At 52.4% G+C, this 13076-nt stretch overlaps 1 protein-coding gene and 1 pseudogene across 1 annotated transcript in view; one reads left to right on the top strand and one right to left on the bottom strand.

Annotated features, from left to right (window-relative positions):
- Positions 1-30: 30 nt before the first annotated feature.
- CACNG5 (calcium voltage-gated channel auxiliary subunit gamma 5) overlaps positions 31-13076 on the bottom strand; it is a 34938-nt gene continuing 21892 nt past the window's right edge. Inside the window, exons 2-6 of the mRNA XM_039859478.1 lie at positions 8174-8471; positions 6648-6734; positions 5977-6117; positions 2678-2823; positions 31-2358 (exon numbers count right to left, since the gene is read on the bottom strand). Coding sequence (XP_039715412.1) covers positions 2101-2358; positions 2678-2823; positions 5977-6117; positions 6648-6734; positions 8174-8369 — 828 coding nt within the window. The 5' untranslated portion in view covers positions 8370-8471 and the 3' untranslated portion in view covers positions 31-2100. The remainder of the gene's footprint in view (positions 2359-2677; positions 2824-5976; positions 6118-6647; positions 6735-8173; positions 8472-13076) is intronic.
- On the top strand, positions 5062-5180 carry LOC120600440 (uncharacterized; annotated as a pseudogene).

Raw genomic sequence — 13076 nt, 5'->3', positions numbered from 1 at the left:
TTTTTTTTTTTTTTTTCCATGTGAATCAAAACAAGCCTAGCACAGTAACAGGGAAAGAGTGCTTTAGGGAGAGAAAAGTGCCTCCTAGGAGCTAATTACACCGACAGAAACTGGAGTAGAGCACATCGAAATAGCTGCCCAGGTTGGAAAAGCTACCTGGTGGTCTCCAAGTACCCTCGCCGATTCCTTGGCTGTGGGGAGAACACGGATTATTCTGTAAACAGTAACCAAATAGTACGACAGTCATTGCAGGTGTCGATGGAGTGGAAAGTTGGGGCTTCACATTTGCTACTGGTTTGCAGGCCGGGGTTGGAAAGCCACATATGAGGGCGACCTGGAGTTTTCTACATGAGGCTGAACCGTTAGAGTTGGGGGAATTTCATAAGAGGGAATTTGCACACCGGGGGGCGGGGCGTGCACACGCATAGAGAAAAGACCACATGAGGACACGTCGAGAAGATGGCCGTCTGCAAGCCAAGGGGAGGTCTTAGAAGAAACCAAATCTGCTGACACCTTGATCTCGGACTTCTAGCATCCAGAACCGTGGGGAGAGAAATGTCTGGTGTTTAAGCCGCTCGGCCTGTGGCATTTTGAATGGCAGCCCGAGGAAACAAATACACTGCCCTTCTGAAGGCTGCCAGTGCCACATGTGTGGTTTTCTGCACGACTTTCCAGAGCCCACAGGTTGCCTGCTGTGGCTTTGTGCACCCGGAACGCGATGCTGTCTTAAAGAGAGAAAGGAGACAGAAAGAAAGGCTGCGTGACAAAAATACGCAGCAGAGAGCCTGGCGTTCCGCTAGGCGAGACCTCGAACCCAAAATGGCACAGGGGGAGAAGCCACCGGGAGAACTGAGGGGTTCGCGTCCTGCAGGGCCCTTCCACCGTTTTCTGCCCAGCAGCCTTCGTGGAAAGTGCCATGCACCTCCCAGCTCAGGTTTCCTACGAGGAAAATGTGCATCACGCTGCCTCATTTTCTGGAGGCATCGATGTGCCCACATATGTCCCATACCCAGAAAGCAGACACTGCCCTATATTAGGATTAAATCGGCCTCCCCACCCCCCGCAGAGTTCACGGGCATCTTTAGGAGAACAGCCAGATCATTCCCAGTCTGGCTCGTTTAGACTCTAACTGCACCAGGTGTCAGCAAATCCAGCTCCAAATCCCAGGCAGCCTCTTTGAAAGGTACCTTCTGTTTAGGTGGGATAGACATCTGTCTACATAATTAGATTCTAGGGCCTTGGACCGGAAATGTTGCCCCCGTGAGCAGGGTCAGTATCTCAAGGGTCTGAACAGTGCAGGGGAATACTAACTCAGACCAGCCAGATTCTGGAATTCTTGTTGTCAATGTCACTTCTTTGGGTTAAGGCAGTAAAGACTCCCGTTAAATAGGTTATCGGGGGCCATACACATTAAGACATCATCAGCCATTAACACCTCTTTGTGACTTCATCAGAGAAGAGTGACCTCAGACCTGCCTCAGCCCCTTAGGGCAGCTGAATTCTGGTGGGAGAAGGAGAGAGTCATAGCCTGTGGGGCAGAGGGGAAGGTGGAGAACACAGACGGGTGTGTTGTAGAGGGATGTGGGTAACAAAAAGGATAAAAGATTTCATGAGGAGCACTGCTTGACGATTCTGAACCTGCCAGACCTCCCTATCAGCCCCCTTTTGGTCTGATTGCTCGGATCGTGAGTGTGAGGGCCAGACCAGTTGGCAAGCGCTCGAGTCCGGCTGGGTCTGGGGAAGGAACGTGGCATCTCAGAGCTGGCCTGGGCCTGGGTCCGTGAACTTGGGTGTGCAGAGATGAATACATAGCTGGAACACTCACCTCTCCCAGGAAAGGGGAGAGCTGAAGGAGTGACTGGCACTCAAGAGGTGGGGCTACACCCATGCTCTCAGCCAATCAGCTTGCCCGCTGGCTCCAGGTTCCTGACACCACCTTGGGGCAGTTAGAGATAACTCTGGGGAAAGCAGGGAGACAACAGGGGCCAAGTGACAACAGTGAGGCAGGGGGGCATCTTGGTCCATCAGCCACGGGTCTGGGACTCACAGGCCAGCAGGGGGCTCGGGAGAGGCTATCTGACTGTCCAGTCCAGGCGAGGCTCAGCACGGGGAGGATGACATCTGGTCATAGTCGGGGCACTTGAGCAAAGCTGGGTAGTTGCTGTTCATCTGCAGGGAGGCGTCGCTGGAGATGTCGGACGGGCTGCGGCCCCGGACCCAGGCGTCTGGGTGCAGGAACTGGCCCGAGTAGTCGGAGCAGTTGCTCAGACGTGGGCGATAAAAGCCGGGGTGAGGCCTGTACATGTCCTCGGCGGTGTACCTCTTCATGAACAAGTACACGGACATCACCCCAGCACTCTACAGTGAGGAGAAAGCAGAGAGCTCACTGCTGGGGGCCTGGCCTTGCTCCCAGCTGGGTCTGCATAGGACACAGGCACAAGAGCCCCTGGAGTGGGGAGTGAAGTGGACTCCAGGGCAGGAGCAGGGCCCTACCACATCCCGGATGGAGCACTCACGGGAAGGTAAGAGAGTGACACCTTCTGGGGAGGAAGGGCCGTAGAGTGGGTGGGTCCGGGATGGGTGTACAGTGTCCTCCTCCCTCTCAGCCCAGGCAGCACGCCGGGCAGCGCCCTGGGCAGCACCCCGCTCCACACCCAGCCGGTCGGAAGGGCCTTACCTCCGTTAAGAGGAAGGAGATGGCAGCGAAGGCAAACGACCACCCGTACTTGTAGTTGAAATAGGTCTCTGCATCCTTGGTCCTGTTGAGCATCTCGTCGTTGATGCTGGAGATGTAGAGCACCAGGCCCACCACGAGAGAGAGGCCTGAGTGGAGGGCAGGGGCTGCTCAGAGAAGAGGCCTGGGGAGTTCGCGGACGGGGCTTGCACCTCCCCTTGGGGTTCAGGAAGAAAGCCACCGGCCTTGTGGTGACAATGCACTCATTTCGGAGAGCAGGTGCTCTCCTTCTGAAGACCCTGTTTAGACTTTTATCCTTCTAGAAAGCAGATAGTTGCAGGTAAAAAAGCTCCCTGTCCAGATACCTCCTGAGCCATCGTAACCCCGATGGAGCTCACCTCACCTGCCCACTAGACTCACCTGTCAGAATTACCTGACTGGACCCAGGATCCTGACACCACCTGACTGGACCCCACCCCAGACATTCTGAGTCACCTGTGGGCTGGGGCCCTGGCATTGTATATCTCAAAAGGTCCCCAGGTGTGCTAATGTGAGCTAGTAAGTGGCTTTTGCTAAAATAAGGACCAAAATAGGTTCCCTCGGCAGGAGCAGCCAGGCCTCCGACCCCTGGCTCCAGCGGCGGGTGGTAATATCATTGTGGAGACCAAGCGAGCCATGGTCTGTGTTGCCCACCTGACCACTGGCCGTGGCCCTTTTGAGATCATTAGGCAGGAGAGGTAAGGAGAGTCTGTCCAGATTCTGGCATGCGTTAAATCAGTGGGGCCCGGTGGGGCCCAAACTCCTACTGCCATTATGCAAATGACTGCCTCAGGCACCAGTCTCGTCAATTAGAGACTGTAATTGAATCAGGACATAATTAATTACTGCGCTTTGAGCTGTTCAAGTTTAATTCCATTCACATGATTAAACTAGGGCATCTTGAAAGATGAAAGTTAAAGGAAAATAGATTTGATTCAAGTCTTCCTCAGCACTTAACTCATGTTTGCATCACTGCTGGCCCAGTGGACACTGTCTATTGTCCAGATACCTCCTGAGCCATCGTAATCCCGATGGAGCTCACTGAAATGACTTCAAGTGGCCTCGTTCAGTCTGAGATCTCTGATCCCGTAGCTTCTGGCTGAAAAACGTCAGGTGCCTCCACGCTACTGCAGAGCCTTGACTATTGTGAAGTTCATAGAAGGATAAAGAGCTTAACCCCAGGTCCGTGCCTCTTGGACTCGGTGGGAATATCACCTCGTGGGGGCAAGGTGGTGCTGAGGACGCTCCAAGTGCTCAATAAATATTTGTTGGATTGATGGATGGCGGGGTAGATGAATGGATTAACAGCTGGAAGAGTGGACGGAAGATGGGTGAGTGAGTGGATTATTAAAAAGATGGCCTGACAAATGGAAGAAAAGATGGTTGGATGGATAGACGGATGGATGGATGGTGGATGGATGGTGGATGGTGGATGGATGGATGAAAAGAGAAAGCACGAAAAGTTCTTTGGCATCAGGCATTCTGATTGCCACCTGGCTCCCAAGCTGTATTGATAAGAAAGTGTTTGGAAAAGGAAACTAAAGTGCCTTGGGACTCAGGTAGCGAGCAGAATGTCTGGTGTCCAACAGCCGTTTATCCTCCTCTCTGTCCATCCATCTATCCGCCCATCCATTATTAAGTCATCCTTCTACCCGTCTTCCAGCTGAGCAGCTCCTCCCCGGCCCCTCCCTTATCAACACATCTAGGGCTCCAGGGTACCTAAAACACATGCCCTAAGAGTCACTCCTTCTTATTTCCAAAAGAAAAAGTCCTCGCGAAAATGCGCAGGTCACCTTGGAGGGGAGAAAAGCCTACTTTTTTTTAAACCACATTTTCTTCCCTTCTCGCTCTACACACTGCCTGTTAATCTCGGCCACAGCCATGGTTCTTTCTCCCATCCCCTAGGCTGATAGCTCCCAAATCTCTATCTTTGGTCCAAGTCTGAGCCCCAGACTCAGCCTTCTGGACACCTCCTCCCAGGTGTTACATGGACGCCCCAAACTCAGCATTTCCTACGCTAAACTCAGGATCTTTGCTCCAAATCCGCTCCTTTTCCTGAGTTCCCTGGATCAGCGATGCACTGCACCATCCACCCAGTGCCCAAGCAAGAACCTGACGCTCACCCTCGACTCCTCTCTTGAAAGCCTGGTCCTGGTCCTTTTGAGTTTGCCTCCCAAGTGTCCCTGAACCCTCTCATTTCTCTCTTCTCTACTATCACCCTTCGGTTTGAGCCATCGTCACCTTTCTCCTGTAAAACTGAAATAGCCTCTTGCCTGGTCTCTCTGCCTCCTGTTTTGCTTTCCTTCCTCCTTCCATTCTCAGAGGACTTATTCTAAAATCCAAATCTGGTCTACGGCCATGCCAACCTTAACAAGCCCGATCCCGTCTGATCTCAGAAGCTAAGCAGGGTCGGGCCTGGTTAGGACTTGGATGGGAGACCACCTAGGAAGACCAGGTGCTATAGGTGTAAAAAAATAAAAAAATAAGGGATCGTAAGCTGACAAGGTCCTTGCAATCTGTGAGCTCGCTTTGCCTAAAAATAAATAAAACAATAAATAAAATAAAATCCAAATCTGGTCCTGTCATTCCTTGGCTTAAAATCCTTCTGCGGCTTCTTACAAAGTCCACAATCCGTAAGGTGGCCTCAGATGCCTTCCCCAGTCTCGCCTCCCAGCACGTTCCTCCTCGCTCCTCTGCCACGTGAGTAACAATTCCACATACCTACTCCAGCGCTTCAACCTCTCTTTCCTCCAGGATCCCGCCCCACCCCCCGTCCCTACCTCTTTACCTAATTCCTGCTCATGCTTCATCTTGCTTCCTCCTGGAACCCTCCCCTGACCAGCCCTCAGTCTGTGTTTCAACCACTGCTCGTGAGCCCCCGAGTCTTTGCTGACCGCTGTCATCGTCCCTTTCATGCTATGTTCATATTGCCTGTCTGTCTACCTGTTTGTAAATCCCATTACACTGACCTTTAGTGGGCAGTGATGCCAGTGCCAGAATAAGGCCTGGTAGATGGCATGACAAAGTACAACCTGGTGTCAGTCGAGGAAGACAGGCCTGTGTCAAAGGGAGCTGGGAGAGCCCAGGGTATGTGGAGGGGTCATCAGAAGTCTCCCTCTAGCTCCTACTCTGCCTGGATATCACTGAGTCAGCTGGGCTGGTGCTGGGGGCTGGCCCCCAGCCATGACCGGGACTTCCCAGGGCAGAGATGTCTAGGAGTCAAATGTCAAAAGTACAGAGGTCACGAAAACAACAGCACTGACCTGAGAGGATGAAAAAGATGCCGGAGACAAAGGCCAGTATTGTCCTGTGGGGTCGGATGTGCCCGATGTTGCTCAGGATAAACCCGATGAACATGAAGAAGAGGCTGACCAGAGGGAATGGTGTGGCCGAGCGGATCATTTCTAATTGAGGGGACACAAGGGTGCTGTCATTCTCCAGGGGCCTTACTCACGGTTCGCCCTCCTGAGTCGAGTGATCCTGGCAGTGTCTACCATTTGGTCACCAAAGCCACACCCTGCATGAGCTCCCTGGGCTCCATCCCCTCCTTGGGTGGCCTGGGGCCCTCACCGAACACTGAGTCTGCCAGTGCCTTGATCTTGGATTTCTAGCCTCTTGGGCTGAGAGAAATAGGTTTGTTGTTTATAAGCTTCCTAGTCTGTGGCATTCGTTATGGCAGCCCGAACCGACTCGCGCTGTAGATTTGGGTGCCCTCTCACTTGCCTGGGTCACAAGGCTGGGAGACTCCAGCAACCTGTCACCAAACGCTGGACAAATAATCGGCAGAGCAAGTTCTGGTGAGCTCGAGCCAGCACCACCATCTGAGTCTAAGGACATTAGCTCCTGAAAAGCAAGCTGGTCACACTGACTCTGCCCTCTATGCTGCTCTGCTCTGTCCAGCCAGTGGCCCAGGTCGAACGTGTGAGGCACCTACTTAGAACGTTGACCGTGGACTCGGATGTCAGCTGAGAGTTCATAGGCATCACATACTCTATGGTGAAGCAGCGTCCGCGCTCCTCACCTGTGAAGACAAGGGGCGTTTACCTTTCCCAGTCCTTCTAGAATGTGGATTTGAAGTTCGTATATTCAAATGGTATTTCCGAATGCTTCTAGGACCTTTGACATATGGCATATTTGCACCTGGGCTGGTGCAAACCCTAGGGGGTCCTGTCCCCAGCTGGTGGCCCACAGCAGGGGTGGAACACGTCCTGACATTGCATCGCTCCTGGAGAAGCAGCACTGGGTGAACATGGGCCCAGGCAAGACAGTCGCATGAAACGCGGTCGGTGCTGCACACGCAGGCTGACTCAAACCCCTGGTGGCCGTCTTTGGGACAGACTTGGCACATGGCTGGCTTAGGTTCCCCAGTGTGGGTGTCATGGAGCAGAACCCCAAAAGCCTTGTCAACCACTTCGGAAGCCAGATCCTCATGACTCCAAACTTTGTTTCAGATTTAAGCAGAGACTGATGTCACATGGTCTAGGGCGGCGGGAGGTGAAGTTGGTGTTAGATGCCGTTCCCAAAGCAGACACAAGTCGTTGGGAGGCCTGCTAAATACTGGCAGGTGCCAGCCACCATGCCCATCCTCCAAAGCCCTATCGTGAAGCTAGGAGGACCAAACGATCCCTCTGCTCAGTGCACGCTTAGCTTCCAGGGCCATTCAAGAAAGACCCAGTGACCAGACTGTGACAGCTTTGGCCAGCTGAGGCTTACGGCTAGTCTCGCGGGATATGGAGATGCTCTTTCTGTGTAGGCTGGTCCTGGGCCACGACACAGGAGTAAAGGACAGAGTGCCTACAGCCGCAGCTCCAAGGGCTCCAGAGAAGCCCTAGCAAGCTGGTGGGAGGCCCAGGCAGGTGGGATCAAAAGCTGCTCCATCCTGCAGAGCTGGGAAGAGCTGCACCTGAGTTTTCCCTTCGCCATTTCATATACCTAGGAATAGGAAACTACTGAGTTTTGCCCACCCTGTAGGCTAGTGGATGGAAGCGATGCTGAGTCAAGGAGACGCGCCTCCCTGAATCTTAATTTCCTCATTTGAAAGGTGGCAATAATAACAAGTCCTGCCTTGCAGCGCTGCGGGCAGGCGGTGAGATCACGGAAGCAGTGAGCTAAGGCGCACGGGGCACTTTCGGCCCTGCCCGCCATCCGCCTCCCTCGGCCTGGAAGACGGAGTGTGGGGAAGGTGTGCTTATCTTCTTCGCTCAGGTGGGAGACCCAGGTCCTTGAGCGATGAGACTTGCTCAAATGGACACCACCAGTCAGAGCTCGAGTTTGCAAAGGGTCCTGGTCGCTGCACGGAGCACTGCCCAGACCCGATGAGGACTGTCGTGGGGATCTATGTCCTTCCAGCAGGGGTGTCTCTTCCCAAGGGTCGGGGGCGGGCTCTTGGACAGATTTTCCCAGGGGAGGGGCTGCTCCTCTCTCCAGGGCGGGGCTGCCCACACCCCCGGGTGCCCTTACCTGCCAGGAAGCAGACACGCCACAGGCCGGAGTGCAGGGACATCTTGATCTCTGTGCTCTGGTTCTGGGGCAGGACCACGCCCTCCTCCAGGTACAGCCAGTAGTCGGTGCTGACGGCGATGCCCAGGAGGCCCAGGCCGCAGACGGCAAAGACGCTGCTCAGCAGGGTCAGGGCCTTCCTCCCGCAGGCACTCATCTCCCCAGACGGCCACGTGGGCGGCCTGCGGCCGAGTCCCGCCGACAAGAAGGGGCTCTGGGGGCAGGAGAGAGGGTGAGCGGGAGGCAGCAGCCACGGCTCCTGGAAGACAAGATGAGGGGCCTTGGGAGGTAACTAAAGTGAACCCCACTTGGCTAAACTAATGAATAAAGACCGACAGGCCAGCTCCCTGGACGCCAGGCCATTGAGATATGGGTGCCATCCTCTTCTCCCTTTTCTGACAGGCCACTCCCACCCTCTGCAGTCCCCCTTGCTGGATAATGCTATTCGTTCATTCATTCATTCATTCATTCATTCGTTCATCCAGTAACTCATTGTGCTCAACATGAGAGAAAAAGATGAACACTGAACGTGACACTATACTTGGCCTTGAAGGCTTCCTGCCTAGAAGAACAAAGGCAATTAACATGCAGCTTGATGGAGACTGCTGTAGGTCTCTGCCCAAGACCTCGGAGAGCAGGGAGGAGGGATGGAGGAGTGAGCTCTGCTGGGTGGGCTTCTTGGTATTGAGAAGGACTCTGAGGTTCAAGTGCACCCCGCAGAGAGCTGCAGGATCCAGTCAGGGGATTGGCAGCAGCCTTGGGAGGAGGCTGAAGGCAGAAGAGGGTGTCTTGGGGAGGTGTCTTCCTCATGGACTCCAATCAGTTGTAGTTCTAAGTCAACACAAGTAAAGAAGCCTCGCCACAGTCCAAGTTCAACGGGCCTCCTAAAGCCACCTAATCAGAAACCGTCTGACTCTTGCCTGCTCAGCACACAGTATTGGCAGGAGCCAGTGCTGAACCAGCCAGAGAGAAGCCAAGAGTCTATGCGGGGCGAGCCATGAGCACACCTGTTGATACCTGCCGGGGCCAGGCATTGGGCTTGGAGCTGAGAAAACGTGAGACGCGAGGGATGAGGCAGAGGGATGTCGGCCCCCACAGATCCCGCGGCCCAGCTCAGGGCTCTGAACTCTGGCTGCAGTCTAGAGTCCCCAAAGGAGCGCCTAAAAGTCCCCAATGCCTGGGTGCCACTCTGAAAGATTTTGGTGCAACTGGGCTCAAATGGAGCTAATGATATTTTTTAAGCCATCCCAGTGATCTAATGTGCAGCCCAAGTTCAGAACTATTGATTTTTGTGCTCAGAGTGTGAACCACGGATCACCTGGGAGCTTGTCCAAAATACAGCATCTCAGGGCCCTCCAGATTTCTAAATCTGAATCTGCACTGTAATGTGGAGAGTCGTATACCTGCTAAAGTCTGAGGAACACTGTGCTAAGCAAACAGGTGACTACACTACAGTGTAGTACCTACTATGACAGGGAAACCCAGGGTGTGATGAGAGCCCAGAGGAGGGTCACCCAGTGGGACTGAAGGGGGCAGACAGAGACACCTCTAGAAGAGGGTGGGGCCTGGGCACCTCAATGTGTCTTGCCTAAGCCAGTCATGCTTGCAATGTTGCCAAGATGTCAACCCTTGCAATCATGCAAAACCAGAAATTTTGAAACAGGGTGTTAAGAGTTAAGAGTCAGGTGTCATAGCACCAATGGTGGGGAGGTGGGGTCACCAAGCTCAGGGCCCTGGTGGTGACTCAGGAGCCCTACATAGGGTATGGCAACATATCTCAGCTGAGGCACAAGTGTATCCTGGCTGAGTCAGCAGAAAAGGGAGAGAAGCGACACTCAAGTCTGGAGGCTTGATTTGTCTGTGGAGTCTGAGCGCACTGTAGGAGAGGGGAGAGAGGGGAGAGGGAAGGAAAATGGGTGCTCTCTGCAAGAAGGAGGGAGAACATCTTGGCCCTCATTCCGTATCACCAGCCCTGCCCTATCTGCTGACCACGAGCGAGTTGATTGACCTACAGAATGAGCCCCACGCTAGCTTCCCGGAGGCGCGTGGGAGCCCGTGGAAGCAGAGGCGCCCTATGCAAGGCAGGAGAGCGTGGGGGTTTAATCTAAGCCACTCCCTCCTGAGGTGGCTTTGACAAAGAGGGGGAAAATGAAATGCCAAACAGACTGCTCTCTCCACCAAGCCAAGTCGTTCTTCACACGACGGGGTGGGAGGCGGAGCAGGACGGCTTGGGTTCCTGATTGGGTTGCAAGGATGCAATAAAGCGCCTCCTATGAGTGGAGCACAGTGCTCGCTGCGGAAGAGGCAAAGGAATCGGAGGCACTGTGGCTTGAAGAGTTCGCGAGCTGGAAAAACATGCAAGAACAGAGCAGGACTATGACACGGGGGCGGGACAGCATGACAGGTGGAACCTGGGTCCTGAGGAGGGGTGGTGCGGCGGCAGGCAGGCTGCCTGGAGGGGCCCCAGAGACACTGCTGCATGGCTTGGTGGGGCGGGCAGTAATGTGCGGATGATAATTAACATTTTAACGGTGGTTTGCTAAGTATTTTCACTTACATTTGAGGCTCCCGGAACCCCAGCTTCTGCCAGAGAGAATGGAATTAGAACCCCAAAGATGTTTGGTGGGAATAAGGGCAGGAGAGGGGAATGAAGGCACGAGATGCCTGGATGACAGCCCCATGTGCGGCAGTCTCGAGAGGCAGGAAACCCAGACTGCATACTCAACCCTGTCACTAAATAGCTGTGTAACGTTGGCAAATGTACCTTTCTGAGGCCCACTCTTCTCCCAGGTAACAGAGAGGAAGAGACCAACCATAAAGCTAAAGTAGATCGAAGGTTTACCATTGCTAGGCGTTCTGCTAAGCACTCCACTGTCGATTTTAATGCTTACAACTCTGTTACCACCCTCGTTTCACAGGGGAGCAAAGGAAGGATCACAGAAATTAAAAAACTTGCCCAAGATCACGCCGGTAGCAAGTGGTGGTGCCTGCGTTTGAACTTCATCCTGTTTCATTCTCAAGACCCTTCTCATGCCACCCCTGTGAGTGTTTCCCAAAGTGGGTTCCAGGAGCAAAACTTCCTTGGAATATTCTAGCAAAAAAGAGCTGGTGAAAAGAAAGCTTGGGAAGCACTGCATTCAGGTCTCGGAGAATCTCATTGCACATTAATATGTTAAAGGTATGAAAAGCCTGTTTAGTTTTGCTCATTCCACTGTTTTCCAAACTTATCTGTCCACAAAATGGTAACTTGTTCCATGAAACCCACTTTGGGTACGAGGCTGCCTTCTATGAAGAATAATAAGGCCTGCCCTTGCCCGCTGCACAAAACTGCTGGGCGATTGAACACAACAGCGGTCTGACAGCGCATTGAAAATTCTAAAGCACGATTCTGATGTAAGGAATTACTATGAAGGAACAATAGGCAAATAAGCTCCTGTTCTTGCAAGGCAGACAGATCGGGGCTTTGAAATATGATAGCTGGTACCTGGCCGGAGCGGAACAGCCAATCTCAATGATAAGCTTGGCAGTGAGACCAAAAAGATTCGGGTCTTGGAGGTTTGGAAAGATGAAAGTGGAGAGGAGATTGGATCTGAATCCACAAATGCAAGATAGAAAAGAAGAAACCGAAGCTGATCTGACCTGTTGAACTCTACAAAAGCAGAGCTTCGAGCCTGGAGTAAGCTTGGGAAAAGGGCAAAGTCCCCTTCCAGACGATGTGACGAATTTATGGAACTCTGTACAGAGTGAAAAATAACAATCTTATTCATTACACAATTGTATTTATGCTTCTATTATGAAGTCATAGTTATTTATAGATAAATTTCGTTGAATACGGAAAAGCCGCTGATTGTACAGCAGTAGCTCATCAGGACCTCCCCATAAGTAAGAAGTAGTATTAGCCCCATTTTGTAGATGGAGACACTGAGGCTCAGAGATGTTAAGTAGGACGTCACAGGTGGGTGACAGACTGGATTTAAACCTAGGTCTAATTCTAAAATCTGTGCACTGGCGACACCATCTCCCCACTGAAGAAATACACAGATACAGAAGTGCTGGGTAAAGACATGCCAAAGCAGGTCGCTAGGGAATCCAGAAACGTATGTGACACAATACCTGGAAGACTGTCTTTGCAAACGGCCAAGGGTTGCATCAGGGCTGTTTCTCCCTCCCACGGGGCTGCCTCCTGGGGGTGGCTGGGCTCTGACTCAGCGTTTCTGATTCTGAAAGCCACGTTTTAGGGCGGGAAGACTAATATTACCCTCGAAACACATATAAGAAAATCAAGGCCCAGCGGGGAATGACCCCGCCAAGTCTGTGGAGGGATGAAAGTGTGAACCGGACACCTTTGGAAAGCGAATCCAATGTGTTTTTCTTTCTCTGGACTGCATGGAAAATTACAAAAGCAGAAGATGAAAATTACCCGTTCCGCCCCATCTTGACAACGACACCATTAGTGACATCTTCGTTCATTGCCTTCCGGGCTTTTTTCCCATGTGACTGCATGTGAACACACATATTCTCCCACCCGATGTCTTTGGTTGGTGCAGGCAGGGCTGGGGGCCACCAGAAGACACTGGTTTGGAATAAACGTGTCATTCCCACAGGGTCAGGGCTTTGTCCAGCTTTTGCTTTTACGTGATTGCTTCCCCTTCCCATACCATTCATTTCATTTCTCTGACGGGGAAGGCAGCTATTTTTTACAAGTTGCTACCACCAGAGAAGATATTTAAGCTATAATATTAAATGCATTAAATTGGATGCAAAACCACATGTATTATATGAATTCAACTGTGAAAAAAATTCATAGACCAGGAAGAAATAAACAAAAATGTTGATGGTTGATGCTTCCAGGTAATAAGGTTAT

This window comes from Pteropus medius, unplaced genomic scaffold (genome assembly GCF_902729225.1).
Source record: "Pteropus medius unplaced genomic scaffold, Ma_sr-lr_union100, whole genome shotgun sequence".
Lineage (NCBI taxonomy): Eukaryota > Metazoa > Chordata > Mammalia > Chiroptera > Pteropodidae > Pteropus > Pteropus medius.
The sequence above is the reverse complement of the archived record's forward strand: the minus strand, read 5'-3'. Positions and strand labels throughout refer to the sequence as shown.